Source organism: Phaethon aethereus (genome assembly GCF_964289735.1).
Source record: "Phaethon aethereus genome assembly, chromosome: W".
Taxonomy (NCBI): Eukaryota; Metazoa; Chordata; class Aves; order Phaethontiformes; family Phaethontidae; genus Phaethon; species Phaethon aethereus.
In genome coordinates this window covers 24,970,871-24,984,416 of record NC_138581.1, presented here as the reverse complement: position 1 = coordinate 24,984,416, position 13,546 = coordinate 24,970,871, and the positions used below count along the sequence as shown (strand labels likewise).

Genomic DNA, 13,546 nt, shown 5'->3' with positions numbered 1-13,546 from the left:
ATTCCATGGACTTGTAGTGGGTTTAATATGTTTCTTTTCTAATTGCTCTTTTACCAATTCCTGTAGCTTAGCGACCTTTTCTTGAGATAGCGGCCATTGATCCACCCAAACCGGTGTATCAGTTTTCCATGTCAATTTGAGTGTCGGTCGCTCCTCAATGGCTGCTCCACAAAATGTTCAGCAGTGCTACTTAGAACACAACTCATTTGTCCCAAAACGTCTCTCCCTAGCCAATTGATTGGGATCGGAGCTACATATGGTTTAATGGTTACATCCGCTCCCGTATCTATTGGCATATGACAATTCCATTCTTTTGGGTCTGCTTGGTTGTTGCAAAAAGTCATTTTTAAGGTAGGTTTTCGTTGCCCTATTTTGAGCGCCCAAAAAACTTCTGGCAGATTGCAAGTTACCCAAAATTCTCTATCCCCCCAACTCTGTTACACCGTATACACCGTGGGGAGAGCGTATTATTGAAATATACTCTTTGATTCCCTGCAAAAGAAATGATACATTTGTGACAATAATTACAACGACATAGAACAAACCCACAACACCATTTTACAAATATGGCATATTGAAGTTCCTGCTCTTGACCGTCCAGGGAGTGCTGTTGAAACGGTCAATGAGCCATCATTCCCCATACAAAAGAGCGAAAGCGTCAGCTGGCGGTATGTCGGAGTTGACTGCGTCCGTGGGACGTGTGACAGGATCTTCTGGACTTACTGCCAGCCGTACCGACCTGGCCGGTACCCACTTCGCTCCATCCCCTCCCCCTCTGCCAAGGCCTCTTGTCTCATGCTTTGCCAATGTTGGGCAGGGTCGTATCTTGACTTGGGGGAAGGATCGTCCCAGGCAGCCCCCTCCTGTTGCAGCACGGACGACCAGCGCTCATGTTCTAGGTCAGGAGGCGGGGACCAAGGAGGACTCGCCACCTCCATTGGTTGTGTTAGCGGTGGGACGGGGGTGTGGGTGGGGGGGCGCGGGCGGGGGTCGCTCGTTCTCATCATCCCCAGCTTGGCCTCCCTTCTCTCCCGGGGCTGTGGCAGCGGCAGCTGCTGCCGCTGCCGTCCGCTCTGATTTTATCGCCTTTATAGAGTCTCTGACTAATCGCCAGGTTGTTAACACTTTCGCAGCCGTATGATCCCCTTTAGGGGCTGCCTCAAACACCAATTTTCCTGCTTTGTCCCAAGTATCTAGCTCAAAAACGGTTGCAGAGTCTGCTGCTAGCCCCTGGCTCTTCAAAAATGCTAACAATAATAGCAAAGTTTGTTCATCATAAGTAATCCCCCTTTTCTTCAAAATTTTTACTATAATACAAAGGATTGCTTTTTCTTCTGAAGATATTTGCAACCCCATTACTTAACGTCCCCAGCTGCTCACCTCTTTGGTGATTATTCATCCGGACTGCAGCTCTCTGGTCTGCTGCTATTTTTCCCCTGCAGCTCTCTGGTCCACTGCTATTTTCTCCTTTCAGGTGGGCTACTCCACTGGTCATTCTCTTCCCACGATTCGTGTCCCTGTTCGGGCGCCATTTGTGGAGTAACAGGGCACGGACTCTGGCAGGGTTTCAGGCCAAAGACCTTTATTGCTACAAGTGTCTACTTTTTATGCAGTTACAGCTCTTTCACGCGCCACAAAATACGTCCTGGTTGGTTACCACACACAGTCCATGCACTTCTCCACAGTCAGGATTCGCTGCCTGCAGGTGTCCACGCACTCCTTTGCTTCCTCTTAGTTGTTTACCACAGCTCCTTCTCCTCAAGGCTGAGCCCTGCAGGTGTCCAGCTGTTTACCAGCTTCTCAATGCCACAGCTCCTTCTCCTTAAGGTCGAGCCCTTGCAGGGTGATCCCAACAGCAGCGGGCTGCAACCAGCACCTCCCTCTCAGTGGGATGCCTCTCCGAGTCCGTGAACCCTCAAGTTCGCGATCAACTCAGAGGCTCGACTGTATACCCGTTGAGCGATGCAAAGCATTCGATGCGAGTATTCAACTGAATTCGAGGGGGATATTTAATAGGTAGCTTTGTACATATCTATCTCTTTTCTCTATATCTCTTTATGTGTCTCTATCTCTACACCTATATGTGTGTGTGTGATGAAGGAATCTTAGTAAGTTTAAGTTGATTATGCTGCTAAGTTTTATATGATTTGATACTGTGATTTATCTCAATATCGTTAGTGAGTTTGATTGATGATATTTTGTATTAGATTGTTACCATCCTAAAGTTACAGCAAGCACAACATATATCACTAGACCAGAATCCCTAATACCCTACCCCTTTAGTCATAAACCGTTGACCAAGTCTGGGACTAGGAGTGGATTCAGCCACACCTAGACTCCTCTCTGAGAAGGAGTTTAGAAAGCAAGGGGGTCCACTCTGAACCTCATGACTCAAAAGGGAGGGCATTCCTTTCCTTACCTAACCTTAGTCATAAACCATTGACCAAGTCTGGGACTAGGGGTAGATTTTGGTCCACTCTGAACCTCGTGACTCAACAGGAGGGTCTCCCCTACTTTCTCTCCTCAATATACACAGAAGTCACATTAACCCAATTCGATCCATGGGTAAATCATTCCAATCTAATTGTAATTTGGTTTCTCTCTGTATACCTTTTCCATGTTGAAAAAGTAATAGAGCGGACCTTGCCATCAAATTCTGTTAAGTTGTGCTTTTTACAAATTTATATTAAAATCATTCACTTTCTGATATCTTTGGTGTGATTCTTCAAGCGGCCTAAATTATTCATTCAAGACACCATCTCCCTACACTCTGCCTCTGAACAAGAAACAGGCACAGAGGAAAAGCATCCTTGCTCCAGCCGGGGCACCACATGCTCAGCTGGTCCCTGCCAGCATCCCCTCCCAGTTCAGCCTCAACACTGGATGGTGTCTCAGGCTCCTCAAGAAAAGCTCCAGCCAGGCCTGTTCCCTGCCAGCCAGGGTTTCATGCTGGTAGCAGCCAGCAGTGACTTGGAGATCCACAGAGACACCACAGGACTGGCACAGTGCTATACAGCAGGGCCAAGGGTTAGCAAGCACAAAGTCCCACAAGAATGAGCTGAGACAGCCAGGGCCAGGCAGCCCCAAACATCTCTGCTGCTCAAACCCAGCTCCACAGGCTGCAGAGGGCAGGGGATGCCCTTCAGAAACACAGGTCAGCAAGTCACAACTCTGCCAGCCGCTGGCTCCTCTTTGCATGCTCTCCTGGCCAAGTCCTAAGCATCACTCCAGCTTGCAAAGACAAGACTGGGGCATCTCAGCATCCTCCAGTGCTCCAGAGGGGGTGCTTGGAAATCTCCCTCCCTTTTCTTCTGTACAGAGGATCTTTATGGCTTTACCCACCCACCATCCATGATCCCCCTGGACCAAGGAGATAGGATGCTCAGGAAGCAGCAAAATCAGAGGGATTAGTAGTTATGGGCTATGGGCAGAGAGAGAAGCAACCTGGCACCGCTGCAGCACCAGTGGAGTCTTCTGTCCCCAGCATAACATCCCCTGCATCTCTCTCAGCATCACCTGCCATTGGGCCAGGGCAGTCACAGGGAATGTGGTTTGGGATGCAACAAAGAGGCAAGATCAGAATAAAGTCAAGACAACCTGTTCTTTCAGAAAACTCTCCTTGCCAGACAACCACTGGGTCATTTTTTAAATTTTTTTTTTTTTTTTTAAAGAGGTCACAAATTTGGTAGCATCACAGAGATATTAAGCTTCCTACAGCAGTCAATTGAGTACCACTTTGTGTCCTGATGAATCCATCGGATCTTGCCATCATCAGTTCAATTAAAAAATTAAGGATTAGATGTCAGGAAGATCTGCAAAAGGAAAAGCATCAAATGGACACACTCCCAATAGATGCAGCAAGGTTTGTCTCCAGCCCAGACACTATCCACCTCCAGCTGTAACCCTTAGGGCCAGCATCCCTGCTGGGAACATCCATGGATGCCCCCTGCCCTGAAAAGCAGGAACTCAGGATGTGTTTCAAGGCCAAAATTCCCCAAGTGACAGGATGGCCGGAGAGACTAGAAGAGCTCAGTGCGCTTGGCACACAAACACAAACTAGAAATAACTTGGTTAAAACATAACTTGGAGAGCACCATCCCTAGGAGAAACTATCAAGTGCTACAGGACTCCTTTGAGGAAAGGAGAGCAAAGGCTGGAAGCTGAAATGGAGCCAAGCCAAACTTCAGCACGTCCTCCACGTGCAGATGGGTCCCCAGGGGCAACTGATGCTATTCGAGCTCTCCAGCACAGCTGGCCTCCCTTCCAGGGGGGCACATGAGGTTGCAAATGGGTAGTAAGGAGGATGCCAGAGCTGCAGAGATGCTGCTGGCTCTCAGCTATCATCACCCTGTCTCACTGGGGAGCATCTCAACCAGAGTCCAACCACTCTGGATCCAAGTCCCATGCCTGCCGCTTGATTCCCATGGCAACCTGGGACAACTCCCTGCGCTCTAGCATCTACAAGTTGGGTGGAGGCACCACCTCTCCTCTTTCACCTGCTTGGACAGGGCATTTGCAGAGACTGCTCCCATGAGATGCTCTCAACCTTGCTCTTCCCCCAAAAAGTACTGCCGCATCCCCCACACTGCCCTTTCCTTCCCACTCAACTCTTGCCCTCAGGTTTTGGCTACTCCAGCAGAGTCTGAGCACAGGTGGGGGCAGGAAGGGACTGGAGAGGACTGAGTCTTCCCACACACCACTGCCATGCAGATCTGCTTGCATCTCCCCCCCCCCCCCCGATGTGGGCAGCAGGAGAGCCCTGGCATGCTCATCCAAGGGGGTTTGCAAAGGTCAGCCCAGAAGGAGGTCTCCAGCAAGGGCCACATGCCAGCACCAGCTGGGAACCACTCAAGAATAGACACAGGAAGAAAAAAAGAAAAATAACCCAGCTGGCAGCACAGACACTGCCAGGAGAGGAAGCAGCAGGTTGAGACAAGGACACAGCTCATTATGCCACCCCCACAGGTGCAGAGCACCAAGCAGAGCAGCCAGCTCAGCTGCTGCCAGCAGCACACTAGCAGGAGGCAGCAGCCAGCATCCTCAGCCCCAATGGGGGGGGATATCAAACACCATCATTAGCACTAATAGCAGCTTCCATCCCCTTCCTCCCATGTGCCTTCAAGAGGCCAGGCAGGCTCTAGTGAGAGAGTGCCACAAGGACATGGGAAATGCTACTGGAACAAGCTCTTCCAGTGTTGTCACTGTACTTAGAGGTTTTCAAGGCCAGCCTGGATAAAGCCCTGAGCAGCCTGCTCTGACCTCGTGGCTGATCCTGCTTTGAGCATGAGGTCTAGAGACCTCCTAGGGACTCTTCCCATCTGGATTACCCCATGCTCAAAGCTGGGCAGGCCCAAGCCTGCTGCATACTGGGACTACTAACAAAGTCGGGATAACTGGGAGCTGGTGAGAACCATTCTGGTTTGGTAGTTTCCTCAGGGGACATGCCAGGGGCTGGATGAGCCCCAAGGAACAAGGTGCCCATGCCCTCAGGACAGGGCTTGCCTGCACAGACAGCAGGAACTAAAACCCAGACCTGACCTGGAAGGCAACCCCCATCAGCATCTCCTCAGAGATGCATCAACTCAGACCACAGCCAGGACAGCAGCAGGCAGGGAACAGGGCATTAATCCAACAAAAAACCCTGGGCATGGATTTTTTTTTTCTTGCAGCCCTTTCCTCATCCTGCAGCTCAGGGTGCTGGAAAAGGCAGGCAGCATCTCCAAGGATGGGAACAGGCAGGAAGGAGAGACAGCACCAAATGCATGGGTGCTGCTCTCATTGTGGAGAACAGAGTACAAACCTCATTGCTGCCAAGCCCAGCATCCTCAGATGCATCTCCTGAGCTCACCCAACCACAGTTGCCGGAGACTTCCCTATGCCACATTGAGCGGGGGAGTCTGAGCAGGATGGGGGGAGCACCACAGCAAGGAACCAGTGCTCTCCTGCACACAGGATCATGCCCTCACTCCTGACCCATCTGCTCAGCCATGGGGAGATCCAGCTCAGAGGCAGTGGTGGCAACAACTGGGGAAAGGTCTCCTTTGCAGCAGTATGGCACCCACCAGGAATGTACTTCACAGATGGCACTTGGGTAGGAAGTTGCAGAGCTCGGTGGCCTTGTCCACTGCTCTGACCTTCAAACACAAAGTAATGATGCTTTAACAGAAAAGCAGCCCCACTGCTCTGGGCTGCAGTCCCCAACCTCCTCATCCTCTCTGGGACAGAGACCCATGGCCGAGGCCTTGGGAAGAGCTGAAGCTCCAGGGGAACACACCATGCGCACAACATACTCTTCATTCCCCACACCAGAAGCACTATCACCGGGCTCACCAACCCTTGGTAGATTTTTCTTTTCAGGAATTTTCTTAATTGCCTTTTGATCCCAGACAAAAGTTCTTCACATCTTCCCACCATACCCCCACCCAAGGCCACCATTTCCACAGGTTAATCCCAAATCGCTTCAAGAAATGACTCGCACCCCGAGGTGTGACCGCCTCTTCCCACACACGATGCTCCACATGCACTTCCCTTTCACAGGAAGGGACCTCAAGCAGTCATTCCCTGCTCGCATTCCCCCAGCCACGCATAATTATATTATTCCCCATCATGCCTCCCTCAGTCATCTCTTCCCCTAGATGTAAGAGAGCCAGTTTATGTAATTGTTCCTTGTATGGAAACTGCTTCATACCTTTAATTATTCCTGCCACCCCTCCCTGCACTTTTCCAGCATGTTTTTAAAAGGGTGCCAGATGTGCTGGCAGACAGGCTGTGAAGGAAGAACAGTTTTGGTTAAGACCCCAAGCCCAGGAAAGGATGAGGAGACCAATGCTGTGACCAAACTACAGGGGAAGGACAAGCCGTGAACCCAGAAATTACTCCAAAATGCCCCATTCAAACACCTCCTCTGTAAGGGGAAGCATACAGAGGTTACAAAAGCAATGACACAAAAATTATATTAATAGCCTCAACCATTCACATCACCTCTCAGCTTCACCTATGAGCTGCAGCACTGGCAGGACCAGCTGCTTCTCCCCCTTGGTCTCTGGGACAGGTCTGCAGGCAGGATGTTGTCCCAAGAGGGATCATTGCTCTGCATCAACATGGTACCTTGACAGGGGCAAGAGATAGCCTTGTTTCTCAAGGCAGGCAGGTTTCCTAGGACAAGAGCAAGGACACTAGTTCCAGACAGCTCCACTGGCCAGGAGCCACCTCACTCCAGGTCTAACCCTAGCCAGGACACCACAGAGATCAAGGGGGCAACTCACATGGCAAAAGCCCAAACACACTTCCCCCTCAGAAAGGGACACATGACAGGACTTTGCAGAGGAACAATGCTGGGAGTGCATTTAGCTCATCTATACAGCTTCCCTGCTAGCTGGTCACAGCTGTGAGCACTGCTGCTGCAGAGCTGGGTCACACCAAGGTACAGATCAGGAGCTGTTTTAAACACAGCCCCTAAGCCTTGCACAGGACCCAGGCTTCAGAGGGACTGATGGCTTTTCCCTGATGAAAAAAGGATACCCTGAGGCAAGTCCTTGCACCATTCCAGGGCTAAAGCGCCTCAGCTGACACCAAGACAGGGAAGCCTCTGCTGCAGAAAGAGCATGAGCCTCAGCACGAGGTGTTTGATCCGTGTACAGCACTGTTCCTGGGGACCAGACACCCCATCAAACCATCCCATGCAGGACTCACTCTTCCTCCCATCCCAGCCAGAGCCACATGAAGCAGGATGTTACCTTAGCACAGGCAGGGCTTTCAGGAAGGCCACACCATCCTCCAACCTCACCAGCACAGCCAGACTGCAAGAGCACACCTTGCACCAGGGGAGGAGACAGCTCAAGTGCCTCCCTACCTCCCTGGAGGGCTTCACCCTCCAAGCGCAGCTGCTCCCAGCAAGCTTCTCTTCTGATTTTTTCCCACCCTGGGAAAGGCCAGAAGCCTGCCAAGTGCTTCCCAGCCCCAAAACTGCAAGAAACATGTTTCAGCATCACCCAAACCCTGCTTGCAACCAAGCACCCCCCAAAACAGCCAGCACCACACTAGGGAGCAACACCAGGCTACCAAGGCCTGCACACCCCAGAGCTGCCCCAGCACCTGGCCCTCACACAGCCACAGACCCCACAGGCCTCATACCCTACCCCACACAGGAGAAAACTATACCAGCAACCCACCCTGACCCTCTAGAACCTACAAGGCCCCTATGACACCACAGCCTTCCAGAAGATTCTGAGCGCGCCCTGAGAGGGCGGTACCGGCTTGAACTGCCCAATAGGCGGTGGTGGCAGGGAGGCAGGGTGAGTTAATGGGCGTGGCGTGATGACGAGCATCCTCCTGGTCCAGCAAAGTAGGGTACACGCGAGAGGGACTCCTCTGACGTGAGGGGCGGGAGCAGTGCGGCTCAGCGAAGCTTAGCGAGCGCACGGCGCTCCGGGACAACGCGAGTGGTGAGTGCTGGGGGAGGCGGTGGCTCTGTCCCACTGTGCTGCTCCACAGCCTGTCGCCTGTACTGGCGTCCCGGTGGGGACGGGGGCTCGGCCTCTCTGCCCCCTGCGGTGACAGTGTGTCCCAGTGGGGTTAGGGGGGTTAGTCTCTCTACCTTATAAGGGTGACGGGGTGTCGCTATGGGGTGGGAGGGAGGGGTCAGCTCCTCTGCCCTGTCGGGTGATAGGACGTCCCGATAGGGGGGGTTAAACCTATGCCTTACGGAGTGACGGGGTGTCCCTATGGGATTGGGGGGGGTCTGCCCATGGGGTGACAGGGTTTCGCTGTGGGGCTGAGAAGGGGAGGTAGAGGCCCCTTTGTGGGTAGGGAACGGAGGCTAGCCCCGTTGCCCCCATGGGGTGACAGGGCGTCCCTATGGGGCTGAAGGCGGGGGAGGAAGGGGTTGGCGTCTCTGCCTCTGTGGGGTGGCAGGGTTAACTGCCCTGCCCTACCTAGTGACAGGGTGTCCCCGTGGGTCTGAAGGGGGTAGAAGGGGTTAATCCCCCTGCCCCATAACAGTAACAGTGAATCCAAGTGGGACTGGGAGGAAGGGGTTAAACCTCCCCCTCCCTAAGGGGCTGGAGAGGATGGTGAGGGTTAACCCTTCTCTCCCCTCCTGCTTTGGAGGGAGTAATGTGCCCTGTTGGAGCTGTGTGGTGTGGCCAGGAAAGTGTTGAACACACACTCCCCCCCCCCCCCGTTGGGGGCACAAGTGTATCCCAGTGGGCTGAACTGGGTGGTGAAATGGGTAAACCCCCCTCCCCCAGGTAACAGTAATGGGGTCAGAGGGGCCAGCAAGGAGGGGGTTAACCCCTGTCCCCAATCGACATGCCAGCACCCCAGTAGGGCTGGAACTGGGATGCAGCAGGGATGGGGTGCGGGGTGTGTGAACCCCTTCCCCACGAAGGTGACAGCTTCTCACTGAGCCCCTAAATGGGGCACCGGGGGGGGTATGGAGGGGCTTGGCCACATCCTCACACCAGTGTGAGCACCCCAGTGGGGCTGGAAGCAAGGGACCCTATATGGAGAGACCCCATCCCCACGCAGGCTGGGATCGGGGCCGTGGTGGCAGAGGCAGTGAGGGAAGGGTTAACTCCGTCCTCGCGCAGGTGTCGGCACCCCTGTGGGGCTGTCGGTGGGGAGGGGGAGGCAGGCAGTTAGTGTGGAGGCCTGGGGAGGGGATGATTCATTGCGGGTAGTCGTGACATTGCTGCCTGGTTCCCTGTGGCTGCCAGCCAGCACAGGTACCGGTGGCTCTGCCTGCCCCAACGTGCAGAGATCCCCTCCGACTCCCTGAGCAAACCCAGGATATGCTGCCATGCCAGCCATCCTGCTTTTCTGGAGCCGCGATGAGAGGTACGCACGCACCCTGGCTTACCGACCCTGATGCTCGGCACTCTGCGAACCACTGGACCCCAACCCCTGGGGACACAGCGGGTTGGGGGCTGTCACCTGCCTGGCGTTTTGCTTGCCGAGGGTGGTATGCAGGAGCCACACGGTGATGTCCTGGCCATGGCTGCCCTGTTTTGGCAGTGGGCGTCCGGAGAAGATGCTCTCTGCTGCCCTCGAATTATGGTGATGGATGGGGGGGGAGGGGGGGGGCGCGGTGGCATTGGATTTCCTTGGCGTGCCTGAAGGTGACTTCTCAGAAGTAGGTTTTGTGCTGCTGGGCAGGGAGGAGACACCATCCCAGTGCCCTGCTGTGGTGGTGGGGAGAGCTAGGAGCCCACAGTTGGCAGGCAGCTCCAGTCACTGAGTGGGAGTGCGGCAGTCAGACCTGTTCTTCTGGGGGATCTGTGCTGTCACCTGGGGAGGGGGACACAGGGACCCCCGCACATCTGAAAGGGAAAAGCTGGGGAGGTGCAAATTGGTTAACACTACTTTTTCTGCCTGGTGCATCACTGCCACCCTACTTTTCTTCCTCCCTGACTTGCCTTGTGGGTATGCAACCCTGTGTGTGAGCAAGTCATTTCTGGGGACCCCAGGGGCTCCTCGCTCTTGCTACTTGGCAGTGGTGGGGGTGGCTGTGTGGGGGATGTGATGGTAACAGGGCAGCTGGGGGCCAGGTGCCTTGCTGCAGTGGGGAGGATGCTGGAGCTGATGGCAGCAATATCTTAATCTGGTGGCTTAGCGAGCTTGCTGTGCCTTGTCACCCCAGAAAGTGAAGAGAAACCAATTAGAAGGAAAACTACAGCTTGGGGAGCGATTCCACTGAAGGGTCCCTCCACGCATGGCAGGAGGGGAGGGCCGGGCACTGCTGGGAAGCATGCAAAGGACAGCAGCTCCCTGGCCACAGGCTGGCAAGGAGTTGCCTTTTCAGTGTGCTGGAGGAACCAGAGGGGGAGGCTAGCCACAAGAGCGTTGCTTGGTGGCAGCAGTGGCATCCTTGGCAGGAGCAGACACCTTCCTTTCCTCCATCCCCCTGCCACCCTCCAGTGCCTCCCAGCCAGGCACACAGCACCTGCTGCTGCCTCCGGACAGCCTTGATGTTTAAAATAAAACTACAGCCTTTAAAAATGACAGCTTGGACTCTGAATGTGTTCATAAAGTTTCGGTAAGCGGGTTTCCGCTTCTCACCCTCGCACCCTCGCTACTGAGGAGTGACACGCAATGGCCTGAGGTCAGTGCCCATCTCCAGCATGTGGCATCCTGTGGTGACCTTGCACTCCAAGATAGAAAAAATCTCCCCAGTGCTGCTGCCTGCGTGGGTTTGTTCCCTTACATGACTGCTGAGTGGAGGGATTATGTCAAATGATTGCTGTTAGCTGGCTCACTCATCCAGAGGTTGCATGGGCTGATGTCACGTGTAGGAAATAGGAACAAAGTTTTAATTTTTCATTTAATTCTTGTAGTTGCAAGAAGAGGATGGGCTGTCTTGGCAGGGCCAGCCCCAGCTTAGGGATGCTTGTGGTTTTCTCCACAGCTGGGTGGCTGCAGCTTGTCCTAAGGCATCTGGGTTGGGAGGGTGAATGCAGAGATCGCTTGCCTGCCTGACACCTTCCCCACTGCTCCCGAGGGGGTTAAATGGGAAGGCAGGAGAGGATGACTGAGCAGAAGGAGGAAAGGAGCTGATAGTTGTAGCAAGGCACAGCTGATCCCCAGGAGGTAGGAAGGATGGAAGGAGGCTCTTCTGGGACAGAGTTGTGTTTTACCACTGCACATATGAGCATCGCCTCTGGAGTGTGCCTTAACTCATCTGGTCACCTGCCGGCATCTGGTCCTCACCAGCATGGTAAACTGGTGTGGGGCTGTGTTTTGGCAGAGAAATTCCCCCTTCCTTGAGCCCAGCTGGACAAAGGGCTCCCTGGCTGGGAGAGCATCCCCCAGCAGGCATCCCTACCCCTCGATGGTCAAGATCAGAGATCTTGAGGGGGATGACAGCATTTTGCTGGGGTGAGACATACTTTTGTGGGAAGCGCTGTGACGTTTTGGATGGGCAGGGTGGTCCTGATGGTGCTGTCAGATTGGGCTATGCAGGGCTGGGCACTGCGATCCCTGTGGGAAAAATTGAAGGTTTGTGACCTCTGCATCTCTTGATCCAGGGTGCAATGGGGTTGTTTTCAGCGCTGCCTTGCTTGCCCTTGCTGCAGGAGGGTTGGCATCATCCAGACAGGGGCCAAATTCTGGTCCTGGTCATGGGGAGCCCCTGCCCCACGCCAGAGGCTGCTGTGGGGTAGGGAGGCACTGGGGTAACCTTTGGTGGGGGGATCAGCAGGTTACCTCTCAGACCCCACCCCTGTCGATTGCTCTGGGGTCTCCTGCAGCCCCCCAGCCCCATGGGGAGGGCAGATGGGGAGGCCGAGGCAGGCAGGGGGTAGAGCATCCCCTAGTGCTTGTGTAGGCTGGGTGGTGATGGTGGCTCTGTGCACAGGAGCTGGCGAGCTCCTGCTGGGAAGCTGGTACAGAAACATGCTGGCGTTCAGGAGACGCTGTCAGATGCTCTTTATGCCCCCAGGGACCTTCTCCTGCCTCTTATGTGCCCCCTGAGCTGCCTCGTGCGTCTGTGGGTGCCCCCATCTCCCCTTGCTGTGTACTTCAGAGGTCCCTGTGCCCGTCAGCCCTTGTGCGTTGGGTGCCTTAGCCCTCCTCCCCACCTACAGCAAGGTACCCACTCTGCAGCTGGAGCAAAAAAGAGCAGAAGTTGGTGGTTTGGATCGAGGGGGCCTATTTCCAAGCCCCTGTAGCAGCTACCCAGCTGTAGAGGGGTTATTGCCAAAGGCATGACCCAAGGCAAGCCTTGGATGCTTGGGATGGATGCCAGGGGCTCAGTGCAGCACTATGGATGTGCCACTGTGCCCCCCCCCCCCGTGGTGCCCAGCCACCCTGATCTGAGCTGCTGTGGTTGGGGGGGGTCCTTCCATGACCTCCACCAGGAGCTTATGAATAGAGTAAGGATTGGGGGGAAAACATCTGGTAACTTGTATGATGGTGAAGGAAAGGGCCAAGGCTCACATCTGATGCAGAAATCCGTCTGCTGGAGGGGCTTGACTGGCTGGGGCTGCCCAGGGGTGTTTGGAGCAAGGATGGGGTGAGAGGATGAAACCTGGACCATAGCAGGGAGCAGGACATGAGCATGAGGACTTAGCAGAGAGCAGTGGGTCTGCTGGGGGCAACATCTGGAGAAGAGCAGGGCCAGGAGCAAGCACCAAGCTGCGCTGTGTGAGGCAGGGCACGGCAGGCTAGGTTTGTGAGGGATGGGAGTTCACCATCAGAAAACCAAAGGGCAAGAAACAGCAGGAAATGTTGTTGGAAGAGCGTGGGGCTTGCTCAGCCTCTGCTCAGAGGAGCTGCTCTCCTGTCTCCTCCAGCTGCTCTCTGGGTTTCCACGACCCTGCTGGTGTTCGCTGCTCCAGCTGGGGGATGAATTCATCGCCTGTCCTTTTCCTTCCTTGGGTTACATCCACCCGGTTTTCCATGCCTTAGTATAAGCATGGCCCTAGCCTTGGCCCCTGTGCGATGGACAGAGCAAGCCCTGGGAGCCAGTTGCCTGTGCCAACCTCTGAGCCTCATGCCAGGCTATGGTGCTTCACCACCTCTTCTCCTACTTCATATTTCTGGCTTACTG

The 13,546-nt window shown here is 54.4% G+C and overlaps 1 protein-coding gene across 1 annotated transcript in view; it reads left to right on the top strand.

Annotated features, from left to right (window-relative positions):
• Nucleotides 1-670: 670 nt before the first annotated feature.
• LOC309415150 (dnaJ homolog subfamily B member 5-like) overlaps nucleotides 671-13,546 on the top strand; it is a gene marked incomplete at both ends in the record, with an annotated part of 21,048 nt that continues 8,172 nt past the window's right edge. Inside the window, one exon of the mRNA XM_082012590.1 lies at nucleotides 671-746. Coding sequence (XP_081868716.1) covers nucleotides 671-746 — 76 coding nt within the window. The remainder of the gene's footprint in view (nucleotides 747-13,546) is intronic.